This window comes from Lissotriton helveticus, chromosome 10, assembly GCF_964261635.1.
Source record: "Lissotriton helveticus chromosome 10, aLisHel1.1, whole genome shotgun sequence".
NCBI classification, from domain to species: Eukaryota; Metazoa; Chordata; class Amphibia; order Caudata; family Salamandridae; genus Lissotriton; species Lissotriton helveticus.
In genome coordinates this window covers 1,154,125,443-1,154,138,951 of record NC_136071.1, presented here as the reverse complement: position 1 = coordinate 1,154,138,951, position 13,509 = coordinate 1,154,125,443, and the positions used below count along the sequence as shown (strand labels likewise).

The 13,509-nt window shown below is 46.5% G+C and overlaps 1 protein-coding gene across 1 annotated transcript in view; it reads left to right on the top strand.

Moving 5' to 3' along the window:
- Positions 1-13,509, top strand: part of RARB (retinoic acid receptor beta) — a 419,484-nt gene that overhangs the window by 373,101 nt on the left and 32,874 nt on the right. The window contains exon 7 of the mRNA XM_078663972.1: positions 8,587-8,745. Within this exon, the coding sequence (XP_078520098.1) occupies positions 8,587-8,745 (159 nt within the window). The remainder of the gene's footprint in view (positions 1-8,586; positions 8,746-13,509) is intronic.

Genomic DNA, 13,509 nt, shown 5'->3' with positions numbered 1-13,509 from the left:
CCTCCCCTGGGAAGCCGTTAGATTCTGATGCATTCCCAGGTTTGCAAAACCTCGTTAATCTGGGAATGCATCAGAATCCATGGGTGTTGAGTGGGAAGAGCCGCAGCAACACCCATGGAACGCCCCGTTCACACAGCGTAAGCCATATTTACAAGGCCATGAAAAGCCACACAGAGTAACTTTGCTTGGGTTTTGTAAAAATGGCTCACTATTGTGCACCACTGGAGCGTCAAAAAAGTGATGTTCCGCTTGGGCAATGGGCTTGTAAATATGCGCCTTAGTTTTAGGTTTTATACGTAGCAGGCAGGGCTTAAAGAGCATCAGAGCGCTTCACACAGCGAAAAGAAGCTTAATAACATTGGGAGCTAGGGATTAGAGAAAAAAGTGAAAACACTGGACAATATCTCAGTTACAAAGACACAAAGTAAGACAGAAAAAGAGCAAAAGTTTCAGCAGTTGTAATACATGGACTACATAGATTTGTAAACAATTCTTCAGGCTGCACCTCAAGCTAATGAAACAGAAAATAAGCTAAGCGTATAAGACCTGTCTCGCGCAGGGCCTAGACACAACATAAGCGGAAGCGACTGAGGAGGGCTGCAGGAGGGCACCAGTGTGGTGAATGGGATGGTGGGGAGTCAGCTGTGAAGAGATAAGGGAAATTGTGATGGCTGAAATTCTTGAATTAATCTCAGCCACTGGTTATTGATAGGGGTCACATTCCAGTCCATCGTTTTTTGTCCACAGTGCCACTGCAGACAGAGACTAGACATCTGCAATGCTGTGAAGAGCTAGACAGTTGTATCAAGCATTGGAATTACACTTTCCAGTCTTCAGAGACATGGTAATCACTGGAGGCTCCCTCCTATTGGCTGAGAGGGTTACCTACAGAAAGGATATCAAAAGGATGTCCTGTCAGTGACAGACAAAATTCTTGGTGCCTGGGTCTTTGACCTTCATTTTACACAGAGTTAACCCCTTCGCTGCGGGGGGTAATTCCCCCGCTGTGCTGGGGGGCGGGGGGCGCGCACAGCGACCCCCATGCTCATGACGAGCTTCGTCATGAGCCACGGTGCTCTGGTGCTCATCCGTTTAATGGAACGCTCAGCACAGCAGGGGAATTAGCCCAGCGTGCGAGCGTTCCACGGGCCATGACGAGCTCGGCTCGTCATGAGCATGGGAGCACCGTGCCTCATGACGAGCTCAGCTCATCATGAGCATGGGAGGTGTTAATCAGGTTGAAGAAAAGTCCAAAAGGTAACGAGCAAAGTTTATGTAGAGGGGAGGCAACCTGCTTCCTCCTCAGAGAACCCTCTCTGGCCTGCCCTAGTACCCCTAGAAGTGTACCATGATTTCTATTTCAATACAGCCCTTGATTCCTCGCACTTTTACCCTTCTGCCCCGTTTCCTCTCCTGCTGCCCCCTTCTTCTCCCCCCTCCCTCTCCACCTGTAGAGCAGGTAACAACTCACTACATGCTATCTCTCCTGACTCCACCAGGTGAGATGCCAGTATTTTAGGGAAGCCAACTCCATTCACAAGGTTTCTTCCTCAATCTCGGTATCCTGCCTGTCCTCTCATTTCTTGCCGAATCTGGTGGCTCACTGGACTAATGAGTCCACTGCAGGGGCCTGTGTTTGACCTCTTGATCACAGGTTCCAATCCCGGCAGTCCACTCAGCCTTTCATCTTGCTGAGGTCGATAAAATGAGTCCCATTGAGTTGCGTAACAATAAACATCTGTTATTCAGCCCCAAGATACCCCTGGGTGAACGTACCCTTTACAAATTATGTTATGTTATTCCCTCTCCACTGACTCCCCTCCCCACCGCCGCAGCGTTTTGAGGCCTACTTAGAGTAGTGTACAACTAACTCATACAACCCACCTACACAAAAACAAGACACTTTAACTTACCACCTATTCACCTGAAGTGCCCTCTTGTGGTGAGACGATGCACACGCTCCTTGATGTTAACCCCTTGGCCGCGGGGCCGATTCCCCCGCTGTGCTGGGGGGAAAGGGGGGGCGCGCACAGCGCCCCAGTGCTCATGACGAGCTCAGCTCGTCTTGAGCCACGTTTCTTGTGTGCTCATGATGAGCTGAGGTCGTCATGACCACGCCCGTTCCTTAGAACGCCCAGCACAGCAGGGGAATTCGCCCCGCACCTGAGCGTTCTAACGGTCATGACGAGCTCAGCTCGTCATGAGCACACGAGAACCGTGGAGGGTTAAAGGATAAATATGGCTGTTTAGTTAAGAGCTTGACTAAACTATGTATAATTGTAATTGTATTTATGTAGCGCTTATTACACCTGACGTGGCTTTGAAGAACTTTTCAGCGAGTAGCATGCTACTCTGTAACCCGAAGTGTTAGTGGTGGATTAGTATAACTTCAGTTTTGGGAATCAAAATGGGGACCCTGCGTGCATTTGATAGTTGCTCACTTGGGTGAAGAGTTACATGACGTATGGATGTCAAACCGAGTCCATTCTGAGGGAAAGACATTGGGTGGGAGTAGGAAGAGAGGTGTGGCGCAGCGGCCAGGGCGGCTGACTACGGAGCGCAGGGCTCACGGGTCGATCGGCGGCGGCGGCAGCTCAGCTCAGCACCATGTGACTCTGGGCAATAGCTCGCTTAATCTCCCCGACGGTCCCCAGCGCCTTGAAACTCTTAGGGGTGAGTAGTTTGCGCTTTACAAATACCAGATTTAGTGCTCCCTTGCAATCATCATGCTGCTTAATACACACCTAGAAGGGCTTTCGGTCCGCCCTCTTCATCCATTGGTCTGTTCAAGTGTCATTCATATTTTATTTTCACACACCACATCACACCACACACTTTCAGCAGCCTTTTGCCCCGGTGCTCAGCCACTTATAAATCAGTTAACTTAATTGCCAAAGCTGGTGACTGAATGTCTGCTTGACTTTATTTTTGCTATGGGTGATTTATTTTTTGCTTATTATTTTTGCAAACATATGCACTCTAACTCAAAATGTCAGCAACTTTACTTTTTATTTCTTTTGAACTTTTCTTAATGCCTACTGCATATGTTTTTTTTATAGCAATTAGTAAAGTGCTTACTTTCCATGGCCAGACTTACTACATTTGCCAGCGTTTGTTTTTGTCTGATTCGTAAACGGTCTCTATGTTTACCTTGCAAGACGCCTGTGGTCCCCACTCCTATCTTGTGTTGCTGGTTTGTAGAGTGAAAGCAAAAAATCTAGCTAAATCGCGGTTTTCCCGCTTTAATTTTGTGATTTAAGGCAAATATTTTGGGGCAGATTTATGATAACTGGCGCATCCCCAGGGATGCGCCAGTTATTTTGCGCCGCTGCTCCGCCACCCATGGTGCGCCGCATTTACAATGCGACGCACCATGGGGCAAAAACGGCACAGATGCATGACGCATCTGTGCCGTAAAGGTGGCGCATTGCTGGAGTTGCGTCGCAAGCGCGACGCAGCTCCAGCAAGGCTCAGGGGTGCCCTATCTGACCAATGCTGCGTCAAGACCTATGCCTGCTTCAAGCAGGCGCAGGGTTTTGATGCAGCATTGGCCTGAAAGTGACAGCCACTTTTGCGAGGCGCACCTGCCCCGGAACGCCCACAAGTGGCGCAGGGCTTTACAACGTGACGCATCTCCCAGATGCGTCACGTTGTAAATGGGTCGTAGGGATGCGCCACGTTTACGCCGCAGTTGCGTGACGCAAACGTGGCGCCTTCCCAACATAAATCTGCCCCTCAATTTCACCAAAACTCTTTTTTGTCGTGATTGTCGCGTATGACAGCGTTTTCGAATATGAGAGTTCAGACTACCGGTGTTGTAGATAAGAGAACAAGGAAATTACACCATAGTGGCGGAATATCCGTGAGCGAAAATCCAATTTTCAAGGGTAAAATTCTATGAATCAGGCATTGGAGTTTGCTTTCACACTTTTTTGCTGTTGTTTTTTTTGTTTGTCCTTTGCTTGAACCTAGGCGCGCATCATCGCTCAAGCTCGGGCCATGTGTGTTTATTTATATGTTTTACCTTCATCTTTAATTCACTGCTGCCATCGTGTGGTTGTTTTAGGTATTTCAGGACTCTAATTCGAATCACGATCGAAACTAGTTCTGTATCAAGCAGCCCTGTCAAGAATTTATTTTCTTTGAAAGGTTGCCATTGGAAAGTCTGATCGAGTTTTTAATTGTAGATTGATTATATACCCTTTCATCGATTACTGTACTGTAATGCTGCACAGTTTGCGCTTCTTTAGTTTTATGTGCGGTGTTTGTTTTGGCAGTCGCACTAAGCGGTCCATAGGCAAATCAGGATTTTTTCCAATACTTTCTGCTGCCTTTGAAAGGCCGGTGGGGCTGGAGCAGAGTCAGTTCACTTGTGTCTTCACTCCAGTCTATCACACCATGAGGGCTATCAGCCTGGCGCCCGATTTCCCCATACACGAGTCTCCCAATAATTGCCATGTAGCGCCTAGAGCCCTTGCTAGAGCGCCCTGGTTTCGGGTCTACTTCTAACACTGAAGGCCTACCGCCCTCAGGAATGCTGCTCATTCTCAGCCTGTCTCCCGGCGCCCTTCTCTGTGTCTGGACATCTGCATCACAAATCAAAGGCCTCCGGGGCAGGTGGTAACAACGCCCGATATGTGGGGCTCAGTGTCGTAAAGTTTAAATCCAGGCCGGTCTGGTGAGCGTGAGCCCCGCGTGGGTGCAGCATTCCACCGGCACTCCGAGGCTACCTTGATGTGCCCAGAGAAGGGAGGCAGGTTTTGATTCAAGGGCTTCGCTCAACACAGGGTTTTAAGTGGGATGAAAAAACGGGGGGGGGGGGGGGGGGGGGGGCATCTCTCAAACGGGCGTGGTCAATGTAATGTAGGGCGTGGCTTAAAAACACGTCAGATAAAAATCTGTACCTAGCATAGTGTGCCGCCCGACTTACATTTTGCTTTTTTCCTCATTGCATCCATATATATGATACAAGTAACATCATACCTACAACAAGCCAAGACTATTGGCTTTGTCAGTGGTTGTTAGTTGCATAAGATAAATAAGCAGCAACTAGGACCTGTATATAACATTGAAAAAGCTTCCCTTAAACACCTCGACAACGATCCTGCTCCTGAGGTTCAAAAACCGAAAAGAAATCCAAAGAGAAAATGACTCTTTAAAGAATTTCCTTCTCCTACAACGCTCACCTGGCATGACGTCATGCCTAACCGGACATTGCCACTGTACTTACACAACTACTAGCCATCACACTGCTACAAGTGTGACAATTTAGACTGTTCGAGGCCGCCAAAGCTGTAAGAATGGCTTGGGTGGTCGGCGTAAATTGTTTTTGATGTATATAGAATTAACAAACAACAGTTTTTCGGCTCATCTTTAAAGTACACGAACAGCGCCACCATGTGGCAGCTGTCATAAGTGCAGGGTCAGGCAATTAAGTGCAGCGGCCAAACATTGGAAACCACCGGTTCAAATTAAGCACTGTTTTGGCCCAGGCTTTTTCCTACATAAGTTAACGGGAGAGCATTTTGAATGACAAAGGGCCAGATTTGCTTAGGAATGATGCAACACAGCGCATCACGCAAAGTTGCTGCAATGCGTGATAGGGATAGATGGCGCTGCTGATGTCATCCTTGGCGCTGGTATGTTTTAAAGGCTGCCTTGTGCCATGCATATACCCTTGCTCCATTGTACAAGGCTGTGTGTGATGTCTAGTGTAGGTTTTGAACAGGAAAGGTTCACTTACAGTACAAAGTACTATGTTTACACATAGTTTAAAACGCTCCCCACTTTGTACTTGTGCTGTACCGCACACCACATATGCAGAGTTTGAAGTGTGAGGAAAAAAAACTTCTCAGATGTTGGCCTGTAATAAAAGAGGTGTATACCCCTTGAAGGAACGCAACACAAAGTTCTACTTTGCTGTACTTCAGGTCTACTTGCAAGCGCGCATCAAGATTTGTGATGGAACGTAAATCCCAGTTCAAGACTTTTTTTTTTTAAAGCATATTTTATTTGTCAAATGCACATAAAGCGGAGCTCTGTAACCCAAAGGCTTCCATAACATCAATATACAATATCATGACTTTGCCACTTTTCTCACTTTGTAAAAGGAATAATGAAAGGCCTTGCAAATAGAACAAAACAAAAATAAACAATAAACATACAATACCCCCCACCCCAAACCTCATCACACCAGTTCAAGACTTTTTGCAGGTATGTGTGACTTTCTGTGCACAACGCCGACACACAGCCCTGATAAATGCGGCCCAAAATATATAAATTGAATATAGGGAAACATGTCAAACTTTCTGTTTTGAAATGGAGAGCCACTTACACAGAGTGCATTCAATTTAAAACGATGTTTTGTGCTTTGTGTACTAACATTAAACTTTCAGCCTTGGTTTGAGAGTGCACAGAAGTGGTAACATGTCTGCACTCATGACTGACAGGTTCAGTGAAGGGTCCTCTTTAGAAAGACGAGTGTCTCTGGATTTATTTATTTATTTATGCATTTTTATATAGCGCAGACTTTACCCGAAGGCGTCAGAGCGCTTCACAATAGGAACACAAATGATACATGATGAGAACATTACACAGGAACCGATTACAAAAGTAGACGTTACGTTACAAAAGGTAAAACTGACAATTGTGAGCAAATAAAACACATGAGGTAGTAAAAATTGTGAGCAACCAAGGAGTGCACAAGAGGAAAAAGTGACAAGTGTGCAGGATATAAGAGAAAACAAGGTATAGTTTGAGGTAAAATACTGCAATATGAGCTAGACACTCAGGCACAAGAACACGCGTTACGAAGGCAAAGGTGGCACTTGTGCAGGTATCAAAGGCAAAAACACGTGAGAGGTAGCAAACCGTGTGTTACAAGGGCCAAGTGGTGTGTGCATGTTACAAAAGGGTACCAAACACAAGTACATGGAAAATACTGCATAAAAAAAGGCAAGCATTCCAACCACAAGAACACACTGGGAAAGCACTTTCATGGTCATGGAGAGTAGAGTTTTCAGTAGTGGGAGGTCTTCCTTCAAATAACAAGAACGCTCATTGGAAAGACAAGGGTCGCATGAGAGGGCTAATTAGAAAGAGGAGTTTTACAGAAGAGGTCTTCATACAAAGATGTGTCCCTGATGAGACCAGGGCCTCCTGAGTGAATGACTGACAGCACTTTTATAGAGTTTCCTACCTTAAACCATAGCCTCAGAGCAGCCGAGGCTTTAACAGAGGCCGGGAAGGCAATTTTACTCTTCTAAATCCAGTCCCTCAATATTTGGAGAATGTACAACTTTCCCTGATATAGCCTGGAGGTTTATTTACTACTCCAACTCAAGTCCTGGAATACTTTGGGGGAAGTTAAAAATTCCCCAAGCAATTTAGGAAAGGTTTGAAAAGTAGTAATTCTGTACTGCAAAAAGAGCTGCCCCAAGGCACTGCCCAAAGCAAAAACAAGGACTACCGTAAGCACCTACCAAATAACTGGGTGGCAGATTTACCACTTTTTCACATAGCGCAGTGCAGCAGCCGCAAATGCTGCGCTGCGTGAACAGGAGAGAGGAAAGCACCATATTTATAGAAATATGGCAGTCTCCTCCCCTTTCCCAGCGCCTGCGCAAAAATCAGCTGCTGTGCACCAGAGACACCTTTGTGCCACAGTGCAAGGGTGTCTCTGAGTCTAGCATACATTTAGTACTGGAAGGGTACCCTTACAGTGCAAAATACTATGCATAGACTGACTTAAACCATTTATCTTGTTTTGTATGTGTGCTGTACAATGCAGCACATTTACAAAGGCAGAAAAGGAAGAAGAAATGAAGGCATATCTCCTTGCTTGCACCTACTTCAAAAGGGTGCAGTCTTCTTATGCTAAACCCTATCTACTTTATTTATTAAATTTGGTTTAGAGTCAGAAACCTTGGGTGGTTGCATGGGAACGCCCATGCTCCACCCATGGTACGCCCCCGTGGCACTAAATAATGCAAAGCCGCGCTATGTGCTGCTTTGTGTTACTTTTACATTATTTCCAGCGCAAACCAAGTTTAGTGTTGGAAAGTAAATCGGACAAAAAGATTTTGCGCCTATTGGCATCACTTTTGTGATGCAAACATGGCGTAAATCCTTAGCAAATCTCTCAGTGGGTCTCTTGGCTCTGAGAATTACAGCATTACTAAATAATGTTCATGAGACGAGTGCTGCAAAGCTCAGTCATGCTGGCCTTTCTCTACCTGTGCAGGCCTTGCCTTGTCCCCAAACATGCGCGTGATGTGAAGTCCACTACCGCCTGCAGATTTTTACATTTCAGACAGTGTCACCATTGGTGGGAGATGCATTGGGGAGGGCTCACATTTAATTCTGGTTCAACTGTGCACTTGAAGCTAGCAGCTTGGCCCTCACAGCTAGGGTAGAATCTGTGTCCACAACTTCCAGGTATATTTTGACATTTCTGTACCCTCCTAATGGGATTGGAAACATACAAGGAGCCAGTTATGGGCTTTGCTGGAGGAAAGTCGCCGGGGAGGGTTGGGGGCTCTGTTACAAGGCGCCTAGCATTGATGTATCTGATCATCTTATTTGCAGACCGACAAGACCTTGAGGAACCAACGAAGGTGGACAAACTTCAAGAGCCGCTGCTCGAAGCACTGAAAATCTACATCAGGAAGAGACGACCCAGCAAGCCTCACATGTTCCCAAAGATTCTCATGAAGATCACGGATCTCCGCAGCATCAGCGCAAAAGGTACCGGCTCCTGTTCCGAACGACTGGGGTAGGAGGGTCTCCTGGTTGGGTATCTCTTCTTCAGACGGGCAGATGTAAAACCCATGCCTGGTTCCTCTCCTTGGGTTTGGTTATCTAGAGCCTGCTGGCAGATGAGGGACTGTTGGGCCACCCATTTGTCACCTTAATCCCCACACAGCAGCATCATGTCCCACATCTTTGCCTTTGCCCTTAGATTCTGGCATTTAAGTAATGCCACCCACCTCTCCTTCCTCCTTGGCATCCCCACTCAGAAGCTTTGGCATGCAGCTCTCCTCTAGACTGCCACTGATCTACTTTTTAATATTTGTATCATGGCAACCAAATGCTACCCAGGGAATGAATGTCTGGGCAGCTACAGTGTACTACAAGAAATTCATACCAAGCCGCATTCATTTCATCAGAGCGAGAATCAGTGTCATCTCTTCTGGGTCGTTGCAGTAGAGAAGTCAGTGAACGCCAGTCACTGGTTATGATGGTGGAGTGGATGTTATCCCTTCAAGCAACAGTTAATGTAAAGATGGCACATTTAGGGGCAGATTCACCACTTTTTAGTGCAATGCGGTGCAGCCCCAGCAAATGCTGCGCTGCGTGAAAAGGAAAGAGGAGGAGAGCGCCAAATTTACTGAAATACGACACTGGTCCTCCCCGTTCCCTAGCGCCGCGCTGAAATCAGCTGCTGTACACCATGGAGAGACCTTTGTGCCACAGTGCAAGGGTGTCTCTGTGAGTCTAACATAGGTTTTGTACTGGAAGGCTACCCTTCCAGTACAAAATACTATGCATAGACTGACAAAACATTTTCCCTCTTTGTATGTGTGTGGTGCGGTGCAGCGCACGTACAAAGTCGGAAAAGGAAGGAGAATTGAAAACATTTCTCCTTCGTTGTGCCTACCTCAAAACGGCGCAGTTTTCTGATGCTAAATTGTTTACTTTATTTAGTAAATTGGGTTTAATGTCAGAAACCTTGGGGGGTTGCATAAGAATGCCCATGATCCACCCATGGTACACCCTCTTGGCACTAAGTAATGCAAAGCAGCACACATATGAGTTACTTTTATGTTATTGTAAAAGAAAGATTTTGCACTGATTTACGTCACTTTTGTGATGCAAACACGGTGTAAAATCTTAGTAAACATCCCCCCTAAGTGGTGCTTTTGTATTGCAATCCCAAGAAGCCTCCTGACCTATCCAATGTAGGTTTAAGATCAGTTTCTGTAGAAAACTACGCAGTTGGTTTGGGTTCATGGGTCAAATGCTAAGGGGGGGTAGATCCCAACGTGTGTATCTACAACTTTTTTCCTCATCATCTATACCGCTGGTGTGTGGAGTACCACAGGTATCGGCCCTGAGACCCCATTACTTCAATCTCTACCTCTCTCCCTTGGCGGATCTGATCGAAACCTAGGGTGTAAAGGTAATGTTATATGTAGACTTCACCCCATTGCTCTTTTCCTTTCAATATAGCTCGGGGGCAGACTTTTATAACTTCAAAGCTGTCAACTGCCACAGCTCAATCTCCACGCAAGAAGGTAGGAACTGTACAGGTTCGAGTGAAAAAACGTCCCCTGCTGCTGCGACAAAAGATCTTCCCAAAGGGACTGCCTGATCGGAGGATCGATGGTCATGCTCAATAAGGTCAGCATAGCAGACTCTTCTTGCCCAATCCAGAGCCACAAGAATGACCGGAGCCCGGTCATGCATGATCTTCTTGAGCATTCTAGGCAGAAGTGGGATAGGTGGAAAGGGGTACATGATGCCGAAGCTCCAATCGCAACGAAAAGCATTGCCGAGCCAGCGTCGTCTTGGAAACTCCAACGCACAACACTGCTGACATTCTCTTAGGAGGCGAACAGATCTAACCAAGGCTCCCCCCACCAATAAAAGATCTTGCGCCACCGCCGGATGGTGACGCCATTCATGATCGACCAGGCACCAACGGCTGAGTTTGTCCGCTCTTGCGTTCAGAGAACCCACCAGGTGGTGAACCACCAGGGATATGCCCTGATGTTCCAGCCATGCCCAGAGGTGGAGAGCCTCCTGACAAAGGGTCTACAACCACATCCCACCCTGTTTGTTGCAGTACCACATGGCGGCAGTGTTGTCCGTGAACACAGCACTACTTTCCCTTTGAGCGAGTGAATGAATGCCTTAAGTGCTAGTTTGATCACTCGGAGCTCAAAAAGGTTGATAGGGAGACCGGACTCCGCCAGGGACCAGATGCCTCTGATCTCAGCCTCTCCAAGGTGGCCACCCTGTCCCAGGAGTAACACATCTGTCACCACCATCACATCTGGTTGGGTAAGGCAGAGGTATGTGCCTCTGACCCAATCTTGGTTCATGAGCCACCACTGCAGTTAGTGCGCAGTTCCCGCCGAGATCTGGACAACGTCGGAAACATTCCCCTGATGCTGCGCCCATTGGCACTTCAGGTCCCACTGCAGAGTCTGCATATGGGATAATGCTGCTAGTAGCCTTTAGGTGCTAGCTAACATATGTTAACTGCCTGTCACTGTTCTTCCTGATTTTAAACTTGCACTGCGCCGCTAAAGTCTTCTGCTCATTCATTGCACTCTCTACCAATTTAATGGTAGCATTTAAACTATAACTGCTGGAATTACACTGATGTTTTAAAATCGAAACTTTGTTCTTACCCCGCTAATTCCCCTTGTTTATCGCTCGCGTTTCCTCCCCGTTCCACCACAGCTGTTGCTGATTGAGTGGAGGGAGTATTAACGCTAGATTTCTCCTCACTTCCGCCAGTACACTTAGCAGACGCCATCTTGAGAGGGAGATGGTCTAGTCTTTCAATAGGTGTACCTGCCTCACAGTACAAAAGTAGGGAATAGCGCCAACGCGCAGCTGACGTGCTGCCGGTGCGCCAAAGGCAAGCCAGTCTGCGCCCGTCCGCGTCCGGACCACGTTCAGCACCAGCTATGCTGCCGGTTTCCATCCAGATAATGTATTTTCGTCGACTTACTTAAGTCATCCAAATAAGAACAGTAAGTGTGGGCACCATATGGAAGTAGATAAACTTAGAGGCCCAGTAACTTGCTGGGGATGACGAGCAGAGTTACCTTTCATTGAAGTCAAACATACAATGGTAGGAAATAAAGCAGCCAACCAACAGATTCTAATAAAGGGGGGATTAATCAATGCACGTTCCTTAGTCAAACATGCACTTGATATCAGAGAGCTAATCATAGAAGAATTCGATTTTTTATGGATAACAGAAACTTAGTTGAAGGAAGATTGTAACCCAAGTATTGCAACTGCTCTGCCCCCCAACTATGCGATCTGTAGGAAAGACAGAGGTTATTAGGGGAGGAGGGTTGGCCATTATCCACAGAGACTCACTACAATGGAAACATTTCGACCTACATACCCTTAAGGGAGCGGAAAGCCTCGGCTTCTGCTGCGCTATAAATGGCTCCCTTGCATTTTCTGGGGCTCTGATTTACTGCCCTCCTAGCCATAGTAGTGCCTTTCTTGACTTATTAGGGGAAACATTCAGCCACGCTCTACACAGATACACCAATTTCACCATGCTCGGATATATTAATCTGCACTTTGAATGCAGTAACGACACGGGGGTCGCCACCTTTCTGGAAATAACTACTCCCCTTGGCTTGAATCAACTAGTTAGGGCGCCGGCACACAGGGCATACACTGGATGGAGATTGCTCCAACTTCACCTCGCTCCTCACAGATATGCCTACTTCTAAGGCCTGGTCAGATCATTACTTTATCCCCTTCACCATCTTAATGCCGAAGACTGTACAGGCAGCTAAGAATACTTCTATTGCGATGCCCAGGATTAAATGGAATCTGTTAGCTGATAACCCTGAACCTGCCCCAAAATCGCCCAAGAAAACAAGCCAGTTCTTACTGGTGATCCCGTAGAGCATTCTTACAGTTTCCACACATGGATAAGTGAGGAAATAATCGCATCTAAACATACTACTAGAAGGGGCAAAGCAAAATCGCATAATGACCCATGGTTTACAAAAGATCTAGCGAAGCAGCACCCACACTGCAAACAACTAGAACGTAGATGGAGAAGGGACTACGAGTTAGCCGATTTGCATGTTTTTAAAATTCACAGGAAACAATATACTGCTATCAAATTAGCAAAAAAAGATTATTTTTTTAACAGAATAGCTATGGACAAGCACAATCAAAGAGATATTCTCAATCGTAAAATCTTTTATTGACCCCAAAGCATTACACTCAGAAATTCCCCCCTCTCAGACTCTCTGCAATGATATTGCGATATACTTTGAAGATGAGATTAAGAATATCCAAAAGGATTTTGGAACATTAGGTTCACAAGAACTCGTCAACGATCACAAACTGGACCATACGCACAATAGGCCCTCCTTGCATGCCTCTCAACCGGTCCCTCTTTCGCGTACACACGCAGCTATTTTAGCCTGTAAATCAGGTCCACCATTGGATGCGTGCCCCACTGTGATATTACATCACATCATGGATATAGTAATCAACCACATTGTGAATTACTCTCTTGGCTCCGGCACGGTGCCCGACGAGTGGAAACTTGCCATAGTGAAGCCACTAAAGAAAAAAACAAAATGTGGACTCATCCAATTTTTCCAATCTTCGGCCTTTATTCCTGCTGCCAATTTTGGGTAAAATAACTGAAACAATGGTCTACAAGGAGCTCTCAAACTTTTTTGAAACCTCTCAGACCTTCCACCCTCAACAGTCAGGTTTTCGTCCCAAACA